At 39.7% G+C, this 21,309-nt stretch overlaps 3 protein-coding genes across 8 annotated transcripts in view; 1 reads left to right on the top strand and 2 right to left on the bottom strand.

Moving 5' to 3' along the window:
- LOC106875756 (dual specificity protein kinase Ttk) overlaps positions 1–21,309 on the top strand; it is a 288,324-nt gene that overhangs the window by 15,745 nt on the left and 251,270 nt on the right. The gene's annotated exons all lie outside the window — the stretch shown is intronic.
- LOC106883471 (protein ZBED8L) lies at positions 7,135–7,548 on the bottom strand. Its single transcript, XM_014934496.1, has one exon. The coding sequence runs from the start codon at positions 7,546–7,548 to the stop codon at positions 7,135–7,137; it is 414 nt and encodes a 137-aa protein (XP_014789982.1).
- Positions 8,269–8,712, bottom strand: LOC106883472 (protein ZBED8-like). Its single transcript, XM_014934497.2, has one exon. The coding sequence runs from the start codon at positions 8,710–8,712 to the stop codon at positions 8,269–8,271; it is 444 nt and encodes a 147-aa protein (XP_014789983.2).

Raw genomic sequence — 21,309 nt, 5'->3', positions numbered from 1 at the left:
CAAAAGACAACAACGTGAGGATCTGATACAGATTGTGTTACAAGACGCTCAGGAAAGGAAAGAGAGAGTATGACGTTTTGAGCGGATCTCTTCGTCGGAAACAAGGAAAGTTCAAAGTTGGGAAAAACGGAGGAAGAAAAAATCGCCACCGATGTACACCAGGTTACATTGTGGAAGGACCGGAAGAGGAAGTGGTGGAGGAAAAGTTCTTTCTAAGACAAGAGAGTGCAAGGAGGTAAATATGTGTGTGTGTGTGTGGTTTGGCTGTTTATCTGTTAGTGTGTGTGTGTGTGATGTAGTGGAAAGAATTAGTCGCAGGAATAGTTTGGGAGTGGTTGTGGACAATGGTCAGTAGAAAGTAGGCAGGCAGTTTTTGAGTATGTGTGTGTGTGTCTGTGTTGTGTGGGTGTGATTTCCTAGCAGTGTGTGCCTATATTTTTTGTGTGCGTGTGTGTATGTGTATATATATATATGTGTGTGTACGTGTATATGCGTGCAGTTTTCTCTGTGGATCGCACGTGGGTTATTTCGTGTGTGTGTGTGTGTGTGTATATGCGTAGTATGTGTGCGTGTATGTGTTATTGTTGTGTGTGTATGTGAGTTATGTGTGGGTTCATTTGTGTGTGTCTATGTATGTCCACCTTGTGTGAGTGTGTGTGTGTAGTTGTGTGGATTCATTTGCATGTGTGTGTGAGTTCGTTTCTACATGTGTGTGTATGTGTCTTGTGTGTGTGTGCCTGTGTGTGTGTGTGATGTGTGTGCGTTTGTGTATTTTGTGCGTGCGCATATGTGTATGTTTTTGTGCGTGCGTGTGTGTTTGTATGTTGTGTATATGTGCGTTACTGTGTACGTGTGTGTGTGCGTGCGTTTGCTTCTGTACGTGCGTGCATGTGCGTGTGTTGTTTATGCCCATGTATGTGTGATTGTATGCGTGTCTGTGTAAGTGTGTTGTTTTTGAGGTATGTGTGCGTGTGTATGTGTGTGTGCGCACGTGTCTGTGGGTGTATATTTTTTTGTGCGTGTATGTGTATACTGTGCATGTTTTCGTGTGCGTGCGTGTGCGAGTGTATGTGTGTGTGTATGTGTATGTGTGTGCATATGTGTGTGTGTGTGAGTGTAAAGATGTGTGCCAAGTATGTGTTTTATTGCGTGTGTGCACTCCTGTGTGTTGTGTATATGTATGTGTATCTAGGCGTGTTCGTTTATGTGTGCACGTATATATAGGTGTGTGTGTCTATCACTGCGTGTGTGTGTGTATATATGTGTGTGAGAGCGCGCATGTATGTTTGTCATGCGTGTTGTCAGGCGTGTGGGTGGTGTGTGTGGGAGGTGTATGTGTCAGGTGTATGGAGGTATATGAGATATGTGAATGGGGGTATGTGCGAATGGAGGTATATATGGGTTGTGTGTGCAAGGGTGTGTGTGTATGTATGCGTGTTTGTTAGCGTGTGTGTGTATGCGCAAGTGTGCGTTTGTATAAGTGTGGGTGAATCTGAGCGTGTAAGTGCATGCATGTGTGTGGGGGTAGGTGTGCATACATGTGTGTGTATGGGTGCGTGTATTTTTTGTGTGTGTGGGTATGTGTGCGTGTAGGAAGAGATGAAATAAATTGTGAATAATTGTAATAATTGTAAAAAAATAGTGAATAATGGAAATAAGGTAAAGTGGATAAGGGGGAGGGGTTGATATAAATAAAAAATTAAAAAGAGTGGAGAAAAAATAAAGAAAAGTGTAGCATTGTCGTAACGGAGACAGTCATAAGGAGGAGGGGGCTGTGTTGAGTCTGAAGGGGAAAGTTGTTCTTAGGTTGAAAATATAGTGGAGTCGCGAGTGAGTGGATCCATGGTGCAGAGCGAGGCCAAAAACGGAGATGTTAGAGGGGGAGTGGTTGGCCAAGTGGAAGTGACGGGCGATGGGGGAGTCCGAACGTCCCTTAGGTGTTCGGTGAAACGGTCAGCCAGCCGGCGGCCTGTCTGACCCACATATATTTTGTCACATAAGTTGCATCTGATGTAGTAGATAAGGTTGGAGGAGGTGCAAGAGAAACTGTGTAGAATGCAAAGAGTGTGTTGGTTAGACCCTGTGACAGAGGTAGTGTTGGTGATGAAGGGGCAGGTGTGACAGCGGGATCTGGAGCACGGGAAGGAGCCGGGTGGGGTGGGGAGGAAGAGGAGAAGGTACTATGGACCAGTAGATCGCGTAGGTTATGGGCATGTTTGAAGGAGGATAGGGGTGGGTTAGGGAAAATGGGGTGGGTGGTGGGATCGAGCTAACAAAGTGGGAAGGGGGTACGATTAGGGGATTGGTGCGTGGGAGGAGAGAGGGCGGTGGTGTGGTCGATTCGACGAGTGCGGGCGAGGGCGGATTGGACAAGGTGGGAGGGGTATCCTCGATGCATGAACAGACGGGCAAGGTACTGGGACTGGGTCTCGAAAACCTGGTCCAGGCTGCACAAGTGTTGGAGGCGGAGGAACTGGGAGTAGGGGATGGCCCGTTTGGTGTGGAATGGATGGGAGGAGGAGAAGTTGAGGTAGAGGTGGGAGTCAGTGGGTTTGAAGAAGGCAGAGGTAGTTAGAGAGTTGGAGGGGAGGTTGATGGAAAGAGAGATGTCGAGGAAGTTAACAGAGGTGTCAGAGATGGTAGAAGTAAATTCAAGAGCAGGGTGGAAGTTGGAGAGGACGGAGATGAAAAGGCAGAGCTGTTCGCGGGAGAGGGAGGTGGCTCCTATACAGTCATCTATGTAGCGACCGTATAGTTCTGGGGGTCGGACCGGAGAATTGGGAGAATACTTGGGCCTCAATGCAACCAACAAATAGGTTGGCATAATTGGGGCCCGTTCTCGTTCCCATCACGACACCAGACACACACACACACACACACACACACATACATATATATATATATATATATATATATATATATATATATATATAGATAGATAGATAGATAGATAGATAGATAGATATAATAGCAGCTAAGCCTGGTTTCACCTTATTGGTTTGGATGATGTGGCTGTAAAACCTGCTCTTTGTAAGCATTCGATTTGTTTGGGCATGCTTATATCAAAAAACAATTTTAGTATGACTTTTTTCTGTCAAAATGCTAAAAATAACTTCCCAACAAAAAAAAAACAGGATTCAGTGAAATCAACAAATAAACCCAAATACTAAGCGAACAAAGATGAACCCTCCCATTCCCATTGCACATGCACACACACACACACACACACACACACATTCACATCCCCCCCTTTTACATACACACACATATATTCACACAGTTGAAACGCTGTGTGATTTATTTTTCTCAGCGTACAATTTTCATCATCCCACTACCAAATATGACATCACCCCTTTCTTCCTTATGTATCTATCACCCCGTCCTTCCTCATTCATAAACACAAGAGTATTATTATAGTAGATTATCTCAGTAACTATGGGAGCTATGAAAAAATACCAAGCTGAGCATCACCACTGGATCATTCTACACATGTGTAATTTATTGTGCTATTCCACCCAGCCGTTTGAACGTAAATCCGAAGACAAGAAAGAATCGCCCATGTCAAATTTATATGTGTTTATATATATATATATATATATATATATATATATATATATATATATACTTTATTTAAAAGCAGCAAAAATATAACAAAAAAACTGTTACTCTGAGTTTCACTTTCCGTTCATCGGACAGTTTTGTTTTCTAACAAAACTGTCCGATGAATGGAAAGTGAAACTCAGAGTAACAGTTTTTTTGTTATATTTCTGCTGCTTTTAAATAAAGCATATTACTCTACCTCTGGTATTTGAGTACTCTTTTTTCCACCTTATATATATATATATATATATATATATATATATATAATTGTATTTATGTGTGTATATATATATATATATATATATATATATATATATGTGTTTATTTGTATATTTGTATATATATATGTATATATGTGTGTATTTGTACATATTTGTATATATATGTATGTTTGTATATATATATGTATATATATGTGTGTATTTGTACATATTTGTGTATATATATATATATATATATATATATATATATATATATATATATATATATATATATATATATTGTTATTTGTCTGAATTTGCTTGGGTCATGTTTGAACTGGCGAATTAACTAATCACTACATGTGGTCACAGAAAATATGTCACCTTTGTTGACAGATGGTGTGTGTACACCTAGATCAACTCGCAGCGCCATCTACCCAGACTGTGAGATGTCAGCGCTCCCCCTCTATATTTTACTTACAGTTAGCTGCCGTATAGCGCTACAGGAAAAGCATACATTTATTTCAACGCAACATTATCAAAGTAATCGAAATTGGTGAAATTGCAACCAAACATCTGAAAGAATTTTAGCTGTGAAAGAATGCTAACGCAAAGTAATACCAAATTAGATATAACTGTAGACATTCATTCATTCAACCAACAGCGATATCATTGGTATACTAATTCTTGTTATAAAAATAAAAAATACCATACTATTCTATATTTTTTGACAATTTCAAATGTACATAGAAAAATAATCTAAAAAGGAAAAAAAAAAAATCCAATGAAAGAGAATCTACAAAAATAACCTAAAAAATGAGTATGTCTATATACAAGAAATATTTTATATCGTAAGGAAAAAAAAAATTTCTCATGAATTCAATGTGGTCATTGATAATTCTGGCCACGATATGGTGAAAAAGCACCAAGTTATTAAAGAGGGTTGTATACTGACCTTACTTGCCAAACTGACATATTCATGTGCAGCAAGAGGTCAAGCAGAACTTGAATACAAGGTTTCAAATCTTGAATTTGAGCCAGAATTTCAAGAAATGGTCAAACTAAGTAAACATGTATTTCTACAAAAAATGTACTAAATTGAGCTTTAGTAATTCTTCTAAACTCGAGATTTAGCATGAAATCATTGAATTGAGAATGTCATTTATTCCCTCTTGCTGTTTTAACATGTGGGGAGCCACTAGGCAGACCTAGTGGATATTCTTGTTCATGTAAATTTTGTTTTTCTTTGAGAACTATTGGTCAAATTATATTGTACAATGAATATAATTTTGTAGACTATTAAAGTCAGATGTGATTTTATTTTTCCAATTTTGAATACAGTCGAGATAATTTGTGTCTGTATTTTCATGTTCTGTGTTCATTTTATTTCTCTCACTTCTACTAACAAGTTTGCTGAAAGTTATAGATGTTGTTAATGCCTTAATGTTTTTAATGTTTAAAACAAGGAATTCATCTTTGCATTTTGTTTCTTTATTTAATCTAGTCTACATGAAATTCTGAGAAAGATATCAGGTGGTGTGGGATGTGCTAGAATAACAGCTAAATCTCCCTTAAATCACATATCTTTTTGTTTGAAAATATTTTTACTTTCTTTTTGGTTTACTGTCAAGTCACCTCCCATCATTTTGTAAGTGTGTAGTACAAACAAAATTGACCAAAATTGGTCTGGATGTGGAAAGAAGAAAGTGAGTAGTGGTGGAAAAAAAAATCATGAATTTTCAAAAAATGTATTTTCATAAAAAGCTTACCCCCTCCCATCATTTTGAAGACTGTGACAAAAAAAAAAATCTTGGAAAAATCCCCATAAAAATGATGAAAATCCAACTTATTTAGGCATCTTGATCCCAAACTTCACCATTTGTAACCATTGTTAATAGCCCATTAACATTTTATTGAAATGATGTCATGTCCCAAAATCTCAAGATTTATTTACCTCCATACCTACTACGAATATGTCAAAACTCAAGTCTCTGTGGCTTGTAGTTGTGGATTTAGCTAGTTCTGAAAACACTGCAAAATCGACCATTTGTTACATGTAATAAAATAGGCTTTACATAAATATTTAAAATATTGCCGAAGAAAGGTTTTCTTTCGAAGAACCTGAAACAGAAAAGGCAACTATTATACCATGGTCACTATTAATTTGTGTAATTTGAAGATGATTATCATCTCAGTTTCAAAGATATAGCTACTTATTCATTTAGGCAAATTAAGCAAAATTTGACCAATTCAGTGACCATCCAAATTTCACATATGTGGTTCAAAATGCTTCTTTTGGGATGCTCTCCAAGAAAAAGTACAAAGGAAATTACATTTAAATATTCTCAAAAATTTATAGTGATACCTAATGTTATTTCAGGACTAATACCACAGTAACTGGTTTATCAGCGTTGTGTATATGTTGCGATACATACATGGGTATTCTAATTTAATCCAGCCTCACTTGCACTTTCCTCTTTGTTTTCTTGTTCCGTTTTGTACTTTTTTTTTACCTCTGTTTGCTTATTCATAGCACCAATAAATTATTCACTCTTTGCTATATCAGAGGCAATGAATTCTCATCTAAGTATGTATCTGGCTGCAAGTACACATCATATTTAATGCAGCACACCTATCTCAGCATGTGCTAACTCAATGAATACTGCAGTAACTGGTTTATCAACAATGTATATATATCATGTATGATACATAGATGGTTATATTAATTTCATATTAATTTCATATTAATTTCATACGTCCATCTTCCATGCATGCATGGATAGGATGGTTGACAGGAGCCAGCCAAGTAGACTACTGTGTCTGTTTCAGCAAGATTTTTACGGCTGGACTGAGTGGACTCAGTGCTTTTTACATGGCACTAGCACAGGCAAGGTTAGTTTTGGCATGATTTTTACTGCTGGGTGCCCTTCCAAATGCCAACCACTTTACAGTGTAGACTGGATGGGTTTTATGTGGCACCAGCACTTGGCAGGGTCACCGAGTAACTTTCAAGACAAAGAATTATGAGAGAGGCAGGGGCATTTGAGGAGGGGTACTTGTGTCAGAGGATGAAAGGTTAGAGCAATGGTTCTTAACCTTTTTACTACCATGGCTCCCCTAGGAATTTGTCCTTCTCTCCACAGGTCCCTTGCATCTATGAATAAAATTCCCTCCCAGATTTTAAATAAAATCTAAAATATGTTCTTAGTCTTTCTATTCAATATGAATTTGTCACATTATACAAAAAGTGAGATACTTGACACTGCTTCTTAGCCCCCAAAAAGTTTTTTTTATTGAATATGAATTAGTCACATTATTAGTGAGATACTTGACACTACTTCTTAGCTATAAAATCTTGAATGCATGGTTGAATTCCAGAGAGTGCACAACGTAAGTCCCTTTCAACGTTTGGCCTGTTTCTGCACTTGTTCTTGACAGCAACGAGCATGGAAAATGCAGCTTCATAAAGATGTGGATCCAAACACATAGCTAAAATCCAAAGAGCTTGATGTGAGATCAGAGGGTAAACATGAAAGTACTTGATCCAGAATATTTCAAGATCCAGTTCTTTGAAGTCTTCCTTAGCTGGGGAGTTGAACTTCAGCTCAAGAAACTCCTCTTGCACTTCATCCAAAACATCAGTCACTTCACATTGAAATGGGTTCCTGATGAATTTCCAAGCTTCACATTTTTCATCTATATCTGGGAAGTATCTGCTGAATTCTGTTTTTAAGTCAGTTAGGTGCATGATTATTTGTTTCTTTAACTCAGAATCAACGTTACCATGAATGAGAGCAGAATCCAACTAAAACTGGCTGTATTTCCCTGCTGAATTCGAAATTTCCAGAGGTCGAGTTTGGCCACGAAGGTTCGAATGGTGTCATGGTGCATGAGAATGTTGATGTTTTTCCTTTGTAGTTTAAAGTCGAGAGCATTCAACACTTTGAAGATGTCCACTATGTAAGCTAGGTATAGCTGAATGCCTCTGGACTGGAACTTGTCATGGAGATCTGCCTTCTATTGCAAATCTAGAAATATTGCGACTTCTTGTAGTTCATAAATTCATCCAAGCATGTTCCTCTTTGATAGCCATCGTATGTTCATACGAAAAAGCAATGCTTCATGTTCAGATTCCAAGCATTTAATAAAGTCGACAACCTTGATAGCCACGTTCAGGACATTTTTCATTTCAGTAGGTAAGGTTCTGGATGCTAAGACTTCACGATAAAGTATGCAGTGTGTACCTACAACAGATGAATTTTTTTCTTTCACCCCAGTAATGAATCCAGACTGCAGATGGCTGGAGCTCCATTAGTGCACACCCCTACCAGCGAGTCCCACAAAAGTTGGTTTTTCTGAAAGAAGTTTGATATATCACGAAAAATAACTGCTGCTGTTGTACAACTATCCATAATGTGACAGAACATTTCCTCTTTGACACAGTTGCCTGACACAAAATGAGCATATATCAGTAGCTGAGAGAACACTGAGCAATGTCAGCTTTTTTGTCACACTGGATGGCAAGACCAGGAGAATCTCCTACTTGGTTGAGAATTTGATCTTTGATATCTTGAGACAAGTCGTTGATCCTTCCCTTGACTGTATCGTTTGATAGTGTAGTCTGGGAAAGCTTGTTTGCACTATGTTTCCCCAGAACGAGTTCTGCTGCACAGAGTAGACTTGATTTTATGAGAGACTCTCTGATGTTATGGCTCTTCTTGCTCTTTGCGATCAACATGGCGATCTCATAGAAAGTCTCAACAACCATTGAAGTTTGTTGCCGAAATGCCCCATTATTGTCCAACTTAGCTTTCTTCAAGGAATGTCTTTCTGTTTCAAAGAATGCCTTGGGCTTGTCTGCAAGAGCAGGATGTGTTGTCCTCAAGTGGAGTTCCAAGCATGAGGGTTGCATTTCATCATTGCTCAAAGTTTTGTAACATATCACACACTGGGGGACTTCTGTATCACCCTTTTGAAGAGACATGAATCCAAATCAAATACATTCGTCCAGATACTTCCATTTCTTTGTACTCATTGCGAATTATTTGATGTGCAGTGAACAAAAGATAAGACACATGTAAGATAATGTCAAGACCCAAGTTAGAATGCTTGGAGTAAAAAGTTCTGTAAAAAAATTAAAACAAAAAAATTTGGAATAAAAGTTGAATTAAAAGAAAAGTTATATGTAAAATATTGTATTTATTTGTACAAAAATATCATAAAAAGTTTCTTTAAAAAGGAAAAGATTTTGCATAGCTTTTAGTTTTACCTAGTACTTTCTGTAATATTTAAATCTGAATTTTAGTTTAACGTTTAGCATTATGTTATAATATTTTTTCTCACAAAAAATGTACTATATTTTTAACATAAGCATTTAATATTAAAAACTTTAGTTTTATTGTTAAAATCTTTTATTTTTCCAATCTGTGTTTTAATTTTTTTGAGATTTTATTAAATTGAGCAATAGTAGAACCTATTACATACTTTTTGATTTATTTCTTAATTTTAAATATATCACATTATTTCATATATATGAAAACTGTAGATCAAACTTGTTTATAATCTATTAAGTGAGAAAGATGTTTGTCTTTACATGATAATAATATCCAAGCTTTATACCAGTGGTTCTTAACCTGAGTCTTGTCACATAATAATATCCAAGCTTTATACCAGTGGTTCTTAACCTGAGTCTTGTCACAAAAACAATTACAAAATAAAGGCAAATGTTAAAGCTACAATTCAGAATTAGTGAGGGTTTTGTGGGATATAAGGAGGGGTGGGGGTCAATAAGTAAAGAAAGTGGTAAACGGCGCTAAGATAGTAGAATAAGAAAACTAAAGGTATAAGGCAATACTTTTGCATTTTTTCATAAACTTCTCATTATTTGACCATGCTCTTGTTGAGAGAATAACAAATATAATTAGAGAAATTACTGCTTTTTCTCAAGCCCCCTCCACTTCCTGGAAATTACTGATGCCCCCTCCCCAGGTTCAGAACCATTGGGTTACAATGTAACAAAGTGACAGAGAGGCAGAAACAGGTGTCTTGCTATTATATAACAGAGTGGACATTGGAGGAGGTGATCCAGTATCAAATGATGGAAGATTAGAGTGTGACAGAGAAATAGAGAGGCAGATATAAGTTTCTTGCTATAGAGGAGGTACATGGTTACCCAGTGAGAGAGAGAGAGGGGGAGAGAGAGGAACAAGAAAAAGGACAGAAACAGGTGTGCTGATGTAAAGGAGATACTTGGTTACAAGAGAAGGAGAGAGAGAGTGACCAAGAATGAGGGCAGAAATATCCATAATCTTTTTTTCTTCCTCAAGGATAAGATTATAAGGAGCAAAAGCTTCATAACAAGCCCCCATAATCTTGGAAAAGCGTTGAACATTTAGATCCATATCCTCGAACATAGAAAGACCTTTTTCGATATATGCAAATGCTTGCTGCATTTTCTTGTAAAACAATGTGGCTCAGGTTCGATTTCCTCTTCTTTATTTTACTGCTCATGATGCTCCATCAAATCCTTGTTCGTCAGGGGCTACTTGTCTTTTTCAAATAAATCGGTGAAATCCTCCTCCAAATTCATTTTCAGTTCTTTGGTCATAGTCACCAACGTTTTGTGGATGGCAACATTATCAAACCACTTAAAATCATTCACAAATTGTAGGCATAGCTTCTTCCATACACCATTCATAGCCGTGCTCTGTACATCATTCCATGCCACTGATATGTTCTGCACAGCCTTGTAGATATTGTATCTCTTCCAAAAGTCATGAATTGTGATGGACTCATCAAAATCAGTTGCAGCTACTGCTTGCCACAGCATATACTTCATATAGTAACGCTTAAAGATAACAATTATTCCCTGATCCATTGGCTGCAGAAGAGACGTAGTGTTCGGAGGGAGGTGTATGATGGTAACATTGGGGGTCAAAATCTACGATGTTTTGCGGGTGGCCAGGAGCATTGTCTAAGATAAATAAAACCTTAAAAGGAATCCCCTTCTCCTTACAGTACTTCTCCGCTGCTGGGATAAAATGATTGAAGAACCAATTTTCAAAAACAACAGTAACCCATGCTTTTGAATTTGCCATCCAAATAACAGGGTGAGATGCCTTGGGTATGTTCTTCAGGGCACGGGGGTTGTGTGCATGATACACAAGCAATGGCTTTAACTTAAAATCTCCTGCACAATGATCTCCCAACATAATGGTCACGTTCTTTTGAGACCTTGTTGCCTGGAATAGTTTTCTCCTCCTTGGAAATGAATGAACGGTCTGGCAATTTTTTCCAATACAATCCAGTTTCGTCTACGTTAAAAATCCATTTGGGAAGAAACCTGTTTTCTTTGATGATTTTCTATAATGTATTAGGAAATTCTGCCGCTGCTTGTTTATCAGCTGATGCACTTTCACCTTGCTTCTTAATGGAGTTGATAACTTCTTCACTCCTTAAATTTCATGAACCAGCCTTGACTCACCTTGAACTCTACATCTTTCTCATCTGGATATTTTTTCTTCAAGTCCTCAAACAAAGACAATGCTTTCTCTTAAATGATTTCTTGACTAATAGTAGTACGCTGATGATTCAACCTAACAATCCAAAGAGAAAGAAGACTTTCCATTTCTTCAAAGATTTTGCCCAGGGGCTTCAGATTTGATATGTGCTAAAATCTTGTCCTTATTCTGTACAATTGTCGATACAATTGTTTGATTCATCCCAAAAGATTGTGCAATTGCTACCACTTTTTCACCTTTTTCATGGCATTTTATCATGGCCAGTTTATCTTCCAGCATTATAGCATGATGCTTAGCACTTTCACTATGAATTTTCTTAGGAGTCATGGGGGTAAAAAATAAAGTCACAAATGAATGAGAAAGTAGACGATAAACAGACGGAAACAAATCTGAATTCAAAACAAACATGGGAATCATGTATGACAACAATGCCTAATGGTAGATATTGGAACTACAGAGCAATATGAGCTCTTAAAGAACGATAAATAAGACAACACAGCTGATTTCATGATTTCGTTTACTAAGCTATGGTGTGTGTAACAACATTTAATGTACATATTTTAATATGATCTTATATGCTTTTATTTTTATTTATTGTACAGTAATATGATTTTATGTGCTTTTAACGGTTTTCTAGTGATTTTACAATTCCAATAGTTGTGGCGGACAGGCACAGTTGAGTGAAATGACTTGATTTTTATTTTTCCATGCTATTTTTGAAAACCGATGTATAATCAAGAATGACGTAAATCAAAATGACTTAATCTGAGGTATGCCTGTACTTGGAGACCTCACCAGTGCTAGTGCCATGTAAAAAGTATCCAGAATCTATGTTAAGTGGTTGGTGCTCCTGCTGTAGAAACCATGCCAAAGCAGACATAGAACCTGATGGAGCCCTTTGGCTCAAATGTTCTTGGGAAATCCATGCCAGCATGGGTGATAAAAGACGATGACCTGCTATTTATTCTCTTTCAGATAAGTAAACTGAGCTTATGCAGAATAAAATGTAATAATGAAATGTCTAAATTTGAACAATTACAAAGTTTATACACTTGAATAAGAGAAGAGAATGTGGTTACATTGTATCTGATAAGAATCAAATTTATAACATACCTAAAAGTTAGACTCTGGCACCTCATGGCAGTAAGAACATAGCTAAACATCTGTAGCAGCACAAGCAGTCAGCGCCATATTGGTTGAGATCTCATGGCAGCCATTGCTATCTCCGAGACTGGAGCGAGACCTCACCGGCATTCATTTGCCATGCGCGAGATCACAATGAGGCTTGTGATGGCAAACTGGATATAAGGGCCCAGCAAACAGATTCTATCTCATCTTCACTGCAAGTGCTTGCTGAACTCACTTCGCTGGCTGGGTCTCCAGGCTAGTCCTGTCTGCATGTCGTATCTCCGCGTTAACGAAGATACAACGAACGCACACAACTTTAGATGGCATACTGAGAGCAACACACTTCACCTTCTGTGTAACTTGTAAATAAAACTGGTTGAGAATTTGCATTTTACTTAAGAATTCTTTCCTCGCCTGCTGGAGCCTGAAACAACACAAAGAACAAAAATGAATGGGAGAAGGCGATATTCAGTTGATATCATAAACCTTGCCTCCCATTATAAATGGTGACCCCGCATGTGTAAAGGATCTCCGGCAGCTGAAAGGAGCTACAGAATGCCAGAAGACTCCACTTAACTTCCAGCCATTGTTCCGTCTGCCGCCACATTTGAATTGCCCCATGAGGGAACAGGATTTTACCAGTCACGTGCCATTTTCTGGCGATTTTTTTCAACTGACAAAAAGATCAAACAAAAATAAAAAAAAATTTATTGGTACAAGCACACATACATTCACAGTGTTTTTGGCATTTTTTTTTTTGTTTTCTTTCAGCCCCAAAAAACAGGTTTGGCGACGAAAACTTTTTTTCTTGTCTGTGCATTACAGTACACAATTCCATAAATTTTGCTCAGAAAATTTTTTTTCTCACACACATGCTACTATTTCCAACAACACTTTTTGTCTGTTTTTTGGTCCTTTTCTTTTTCTCCTCTGACAGGAAAAAAAAAATGAGTTTACCTAATCTTCCTTCTTTCACTGGTGACATACGTTTTGGTTCGCACAGTTGGGGGCATATTTTGCAGCACATGCGGTATCTTCACAGCGACAATTAAATCTTCTCTTTTGCAGCATTCCTGCACCACTTCCTACTTCAGTCAGCTATCTCATCACTGATCCTCATCCGGATGCAACTTACAAGGTGGTCAAATCCGAGGTTCTCCGACAGAACACTAAATCCGTGGAGTCTATGTTTAAGCAACTAATGTAAGATGAGGAGCTAGGAGACAGGACGCTGTCTCAATTTTTACGGCATCTACTCGAGCTCAGCGACACGACTGAGGACAACTTGTTCTTACAGAAGCTTTTCTTCTCCCAGCTACCTCCCAATGTGCAAACCATTTTAGCCACAGGAGTTGATACGAACACCGTGGATCAACTGGCTACCATGGCTGATAAAATTTTAGAGTTCGCTATCCAGCCAGCATCTCACCATGTTTGCTCTTGCTCAGGGGTTTCCTCCGCTGCACCTTCCTCATCACATGATAATATTTTGGAGAAACTTGCTTCTTTAACATGCTGGATGGATGCGCTTTGGGGAGGGTGCTCCAACTCTTTGTGCCGTCGCAGTCAAAACCAGTCCTGTTCATGCTTGACTGATTCCTTTTCGTCTAGTTCCAGTCTTTGTTGGTACCACGCCAGGTATCAGCATAAAGCCCGTAAATACATTCAGCCTTATTCTTTCCACCTGTCGGAAAACGACCTGCAGAGGGCTTGAGCATGTCAAGCACTTCCGGCCAATTATCCTCAAGGCGTTTATGGTTGACACAGGTTCTAGTTGCTCTATTTGGCCTTTGCGTTTTGCTACAGACAAGCCAAAGCGTCCAGAGATCACCTTGCACGCGGTCAATTGGTTTCCCTTTGTGACTTAAGGTCAAGTTTCCTTACATATTGACATTAATCTTCATCGGGATTTTTGGTGGATTTTTGTCATATCTGATCTCCCACATCCTATTCTGGGTGCGGACTTTTTGAACAATTTTAACCTATTGGTCAGGCGACAGAGACTTGTCGATGGTTCTGTGTCTTTTTCTACACCTGCAAAGGCCACTACCAATGCTGTTCTCAGTCCTTCATTTTTTGTTGCCACTGCTGGTGATGCATTTCATTAACACTTAGCTTCTTTCCCAGAGCTGGTGGATCAGCGATTCCAAATGGCAAAACCTACTCACTCGACCCTACACTATATTACCACCACTGGGCCACCTGTCTTTTCATGCCCACGGCGACTTGCTCCTGACTGTCTTAAGAAGGCTAAGTCCAAGTTTGAGCACATGCTCCAGCTTGGTCTTATTCATCCCTCCACCAGCCCCTGGGCATCTCCCCTTCATTTGGCATGAAAAGGGGATTCTGATTTTCGCCCGGTGGTGGATTATAGGCATTTGAATGCGGTCACTGTTCCCGATCGCTATCCTATAAGACATCTTCAGGATTTCTCCTCTAATTTTCATGGTTGTACCATTTTTTCTAAGGTCAACCTCGTTTGTGCCTATCACCAAATACCAGTCAATCCTGAGGATGTACCAAAAACTGCTATCACTACTCCTTTTGGCATCTTCGAGTTCCTTTTTATGAGCTTCGGTTTGCGGAATGCCACGAGCACGTTCCAAAGATTTATCAAAGTTGTCCTTGGACTTTATTTTGTGTTCGCATATGTTGATGACATACTCATTGTAAGCGACACGCGTGAGAATCACCTCCAACACTTAAATCAACTCTTTCAGTGTCTTCGCGCCTACAATGTGTGAATCAACCCCAATAAGTGTGTTTTTGAGCAATCCTCTCTGGAATTTCTGGGGCATTACATCGACTCAAATGGTATCAGACCTCTCTAATTCAGTGCATTGCACCCCCCACTTCATTATGCCAACTCCACCACTTCTTGGGAATCGTCAACTTCTACAGACAATTCATTTGTGATTGTGCATACAAGTTACTTCCCTTGACTCAGCTATTGAAAGCAAATGCAAAAAAGAATTCTCCCATTACTTTATCTGCTGAGGCATTATCTGCTTTTGAGTCAATCAAGAAAGAAACAGCTTCTGTTCTGTTGCTTGCACATCCGGTTCCCAATGCTCCTCTCTCTTTAACCATTGATGCATTGGATTCTGTGATTGGTGCTGTTTTGCAGCACACCATAGACAATCAGACTAAACCTTTAGCGTTTTTTTCTCGTCAATTAAAGCCAGCTGAACGTCAGTACAGTACGTTTGATCGCGAGCTCTTGGCAATCTACTCTCGTCTTCCTGTGTGCTTCCTTTCATCTCATGCTGCAATCAATTTAACTGCTATTGCACAGGATCAGCCAGCTCTGGACACTTTGGATTTAGCTTCTACCAAGTTGTCCTGTTGCAAGTTTGCCTATCTTCCACTTCTGTCTGCTGGTTCTCCCAGACTGTTTGTACCTGAGAACCACAGCGCTCTGTGTTTGATGCCTTGCATTCACTGTCACATCCTGCCATTTCTGCCTTGGTGAAGCTTATTACAGCTCGGTTTTTCTGGCCCAATATGTGCCGGATGATCACCGATTGGGCATGCTCTTGTGTAAAATGCCAGCGTTCTAAAATCCACAGGTATATTCGCGCTCCTCTTGGACAATTTTCTCCTCCAGAGACTCACTTTCGCCATGTCACATTGATCTGGTTAGACCATGGCCTGTCAGTCACAGTTTCTCTTACATATTGAAATGCGTCGATTGATTTTCTCGTTAGCCAGAGGCCATTCCAATAGTGGACATTTCTGCTGAGTCAGTTGCTCGAGCTTTCGTTTCTAACTGGATTGCTTGCTTTGGTGTCTCAGCTAAAATAACCACTGATCACGGACACCAGTTCGAGGCTTCCCTATTTCATGAATTATCATGAATCCTAGGCATTCATCACATTCGTACAACCAGCTGCCACCCAGCCTCCAACAAGATGGTCGAACGTCTTCACAGGCAACTGAAGGCTGCTCTACGTGCCACTCCTGATCTGCAGTCTTGGACAGAATTCCTACCTATCGTTCTTCTTGGTTGTCACACTGCTGTTAAAGCAAACTTAGGTTTCTCCTCTCCTGAACTCCTTTACGGTACCACCCTGGCACTCCCTGGTACAATGTTAGTGCCAGACAATTCATCGCCTCCTGATCCAACGTCGTATGTCACCAGACTTCGCTCCTTTTTCTTAAGTCTTCCACTCATGCATTCGCGTGACCAGTCTATTCCCTCTCACGTCCCACAGGATATTGACAAATGAACTCATATTTTTGTTCGGGATGATTCTGTTTCTCCTTTCAAAGGACCATTTCATGTGCTGTTGTGCACACCAAAAATATTTGCTCTCGACATTGGTGGTCAGGCAGAAACCATGTCAGTCGACAGACTGAAAAAGACATATTTTGAAGTTCCCATGCCCTTCGATGACACTCTGGCCACGCCCACTTTTGATCCTTACAACCACCCCCTTTTGACCATTTCATCACCTACACCTCCACCTTCATCGCCACAACCTAACACAAACACACATTATGTCACCAGGACAGGCTGCACTGTGCATTGGCCCAAAAAGCTCACTAAAACTATTTATATCTGACAATCTCTTTTGTGTTTCCTGTGACAGACAAATGCTTTCTTGTGTACTGAACAGTTCCAATACTCTGCCATTGAACATTTTGTCAAATTTTGTGCATGCCAATTTATATTTCTTGCAATTATTTTTCTATTTGACTTCTCATATTTTTCTACCATATCTTGTTGGTTGCGATCAGTTACCATCTTTGCTCTTTCTTGTGCTTGCTCCAATTATTCTGTTTTTGCACTGCTGTACTTGGTGGGGAGCCCTTGTAGTGGGACAAGCAGTCAGCGCCATATTGGATGAGATCTTGCAGCAGCCATTGCCATCTCCGAGACTGGAGTGAGACCTCACCTGCATCCATTTGTCATGCACGAGATCACAATGAGGCTCGTGATGGCAAACTGGATATAAGGGCCCAGCAAACAGATTCTATCTCTTCTTCACCGCAAGTGCTTGCTGAACACACTTCGCTGGCTGGGTCTCCAGAGGCAATGGGCCCGCGTTAACGAAGATACAATGAACGCACACTGCTTGAGATGGCATACTGAGAGCAACACACTTCACCTTCTGTGTAACTTGTAAATAGAACTGGTTGAGAATTTGCATTTTACTTAAGGCTTCTTTCCTCGCCTGCTGGAGCCTGAAACAACACAAAGAACAAAAATGAATGGGAGAAGGTGATATTCAGTCGATATCGTAAACCTTGCCTCTCATTATACATCTGTAGTAACGCTGTGCGCATGCGTAGTCTCACGCATGCGTGGAATTCAACAAGCAAGCTTTCCCGCTTCATTCTGTCTCTTTCTTGCTGGCCAGCGAATGAGCATGGACGTGTTTAGCTGTCTCTCACCATCTTTCGGAACTACGCTCGACAGCTCACTTACATCTACATACCAACGTCCCAACAACAATGCTCACACACACAGAAGCTGTAACAACAAACAAGAGCTAAAGATCTATATATTTACCACCTGAATAAATGTTGTTTAAGTTGATAGTCTGGAGTTCAGCGTTCCGTTTAATTTCTAATTTTATATAGGAAAGTCAGGTATACATCTAATGATGTATAACCAACTTTCCTATAAAGTGGTGACCCCGACGTGATTCGAACACGCAGCCCGCTGAGCTGCAATAACCCACTTTCCTATAAAGTGGTGACCCCGACGAAGAAACAAACTCAGCATGGATTCTGGACTACCAACCTATAACTGGTGAACCCCGACTAAAGAACAAATGCGGCCATGGAGACCGAACTACCAAGCAACGATGATCACCAACATCTCCAACCATAGTCAACACGACTTTCCAATTGTACACTCAAGAACTTGGTATAAAACTCTCACGTGTACTGACTTTCTATCTGCTGTGATATCTCACATTCATATAGATGGCCTGTTTTTTATTATGTTCGTATATGTCGCATTCACACTCTCACATACACATACATCTTTTATGCCACATTAAATATCTCTTATTCATTTCATACGGTCATCTTTTATCGTCTCGTTACTGGCTATTCATGTTATCGTAGTATAACATAATTATTTGTATATCATCTTTGATATATTATCTTGTGTTCGACCGTGTGACACGTTTAAATAAAAGGAGTCCTCTGTTTTTCCATTCGTCACCATTTCTCCTTTTTTGAGTTCGCACGGTCGTTTTTTTCATCTTGGGTTAAGAAAATTTTTGGTCGTACAGAGATTTGTCTGTCAACCGTCTGTAAAAGCGCACCTCTTCAAACACCATCACCAAACAGCCTTTTCGCCACCAGCTTCGTTCAACCAAGATTACCACCGTGACGACAACTATTACTACTACCAACTACAAGCATTCCCCCGACGTCGCCAAGTTTCAACAGGACATCATCACCACTGTCAACATCATTACCACCACACATACAGAACACAGCTATAGCAGTTCCTGCGCCGACGTCTTCACCATCAATGTACTGTCTACCACAGTGTCGTGCGCCAACAACCCCACCACCAGGGACACACCAGATCAGCACACTCGGTTTTATCTTCACTGTGGAGTGGAATTTATCCACTCACGCACAACAGTAAGAGCTAGCCGAATTGAATATTCCGTACCAGGTAACTGGTCACAACTGACCACAACCTCCTGAGTACAGACATTCTATCTCCTTGTGGAATTTTAATACGAACTGGTTTTCTCTATCTCAGTGTTTTGGGACTTTTTGCAGTGTATACTACAGACACTTTTACTATGTTCTGTGTTTTTTCTCACACACACACTAGTGCACTCATATATTTTCTTTCCTTTCAGGGAAAACAAACAATCAGACTTATACATCGCGTGATTCCAGTTTCCTGGACAGTTGTCATCACGGTTGTTTTGTCATTGTCATTTCATTTGTACATTGCATGCATGTATCACACGAGTGTACATTTCATTTGTAGTGAAACTAACACCTCGATCGCCATTACATACAAAACTACCTATCGCCATTAGATACAAAACTACCTATCACCATTAGATACAAAACTACCTATCACCATTAGATACAAAACTACCTATCGCCATTAGATACAAAACTACTATCGCCATTCTTCTCATTTAAATATAAACAAACGCGAACGTAGGGGAAAACATCAGCCTTGTCATCACGTGACTGATTATTATTTGAAGCGGCAAATTCTTCGAACCTTTCCCGCCAGAACGCAAACTGACCAATCACAGCCCTTAATAAGGTCACGTGATAGTGTTTTTGTGCTACCGTCTGGGAGTCCCCTTAACGCTATAAATAGATCAACTCATACCCAACAAAGGGGTCTCGGTCCAGTTTCTCTTAGAGACTGTTCTGTGTACCACACGACAGCAGCAGCAACAATCAGCCAGCTTCAGCCAACGATGACCACCACCGTCGCCGCATCAGCAACATGAGTCTACGACTACTAACCAGCACCATCGTCATGACCAACACGATTACTACCAAGCAGCCTCTACACCACCAGCGTCAACACGACTTACTATGTACACCAAACCAAACCTCCGCGGCACATCTCTCTCTTCGATTCTGTTAGGTGACTCAGCTTCACCACGATAAATAAACAGACAAGAGTTCTCAGCCAGCAACGAACATCTGTATAACAAGAATCACGGCCCGGCATCGATGCCATGACATCACAACTAGTGATCAGCCCTGCCACACTCAGCCTCCCCTCACTTCACATACAGACTCATACTATTGGGTACACAAGAACTGGTATAATTGCTCACGTGTTATTGACTCTCTTTCCATCTGCTGTAATAACTCACACACATGTATCACTCACATACACACTTTTCTTTGTATGACGGCCTGTCTTTGATAATGTTCTTATATGTCGCATTCACACTCTCACACAGACATACATTCTAGCGCCATAATAAATATCTCTGTTATACATCTTATACGGTTGTGGTCTTTCATTACTGGTCACATATGTTATCGTCGTATAACATATCATGTATATCATCTTTGATATATATATTTTGTGTTCGACCGTGTGACACGTTTAAATAAAAGGAGTCCTCTGTTTTTCCATTCGTCACCATTTCTCCTTTTATGAGTTCACATGGTCGTTCCTTACACATTTCTTTCATTTTTCTTTGTGTGTGTTTGTACCACATCTTGTGGGTGGTTTTCAGTGACCATCCTGCCTCAGGTGTTCCAACAGATTTCATATTATCGTGCGTTTCCGCACTGGCAAGGGAGCCCTGTAGTAACGCAGTGCGCATGCGTAGTCTCACGCATGCGTGGAATTCAACAAGCAAGCTTTCCCGCTTCATTCTGTCTCTTTCTTGCTGGCCAGCGAATGAGCATGGACGTGTTTAGCTGTCTCTCACCATCTTTCGGAACTACGCTTGACAGCTCGCTTACATCTACATACCAACGTCCCAACAACAATGCTCACACACACAGAAGCTGTAACAACAAACAAGAGATAAAGATGTATATATTTACCACCTGAATAAATGTTGTTTAAGTTGATAGTCTGGAGTTCAGCGTTCCGTTTAATTTCTAATTTTATATAGGAAAGTCAGGTATACATCTAATGATGTATAACCAACTTTCCTATACATCTATTGAAGGTGAATGATAACAAAAATTGTACTTCGACATATTTTCTTGCTGATCTGCAGTTAAACAAACACAGTTATCCAGCTAGACAGTCTCTGATTCATTGCATAGTTCACAATAAAAAAGAGAGTATCTGTGCAACCTATGACAAATGTAAGGTATTTTGTCCAAGAGCACTGGTTCATCAGTTTTCTCACTAAAGTACATATTTGAAATATACTCATACG

This window comes from Octopus bimaculoides, chromosome 18 (genome assembly GCF_046866305.1).
Source record: "Octopus bimaculoides isolate indiv1 chromosome 18, ASM4686630v1, whole genome shotgun sequence".
Classification (NCBI taxonomy): domain Eukaryota; kingdom Metazoa; phylum Mollusca; class Cephalopoda; order Octopoda; family Octopodidae; genus Octopus; species Octopus bimaculoides.
This window is presented reverse-complemented; position numbering and strand designations above follow the sequence as displayed.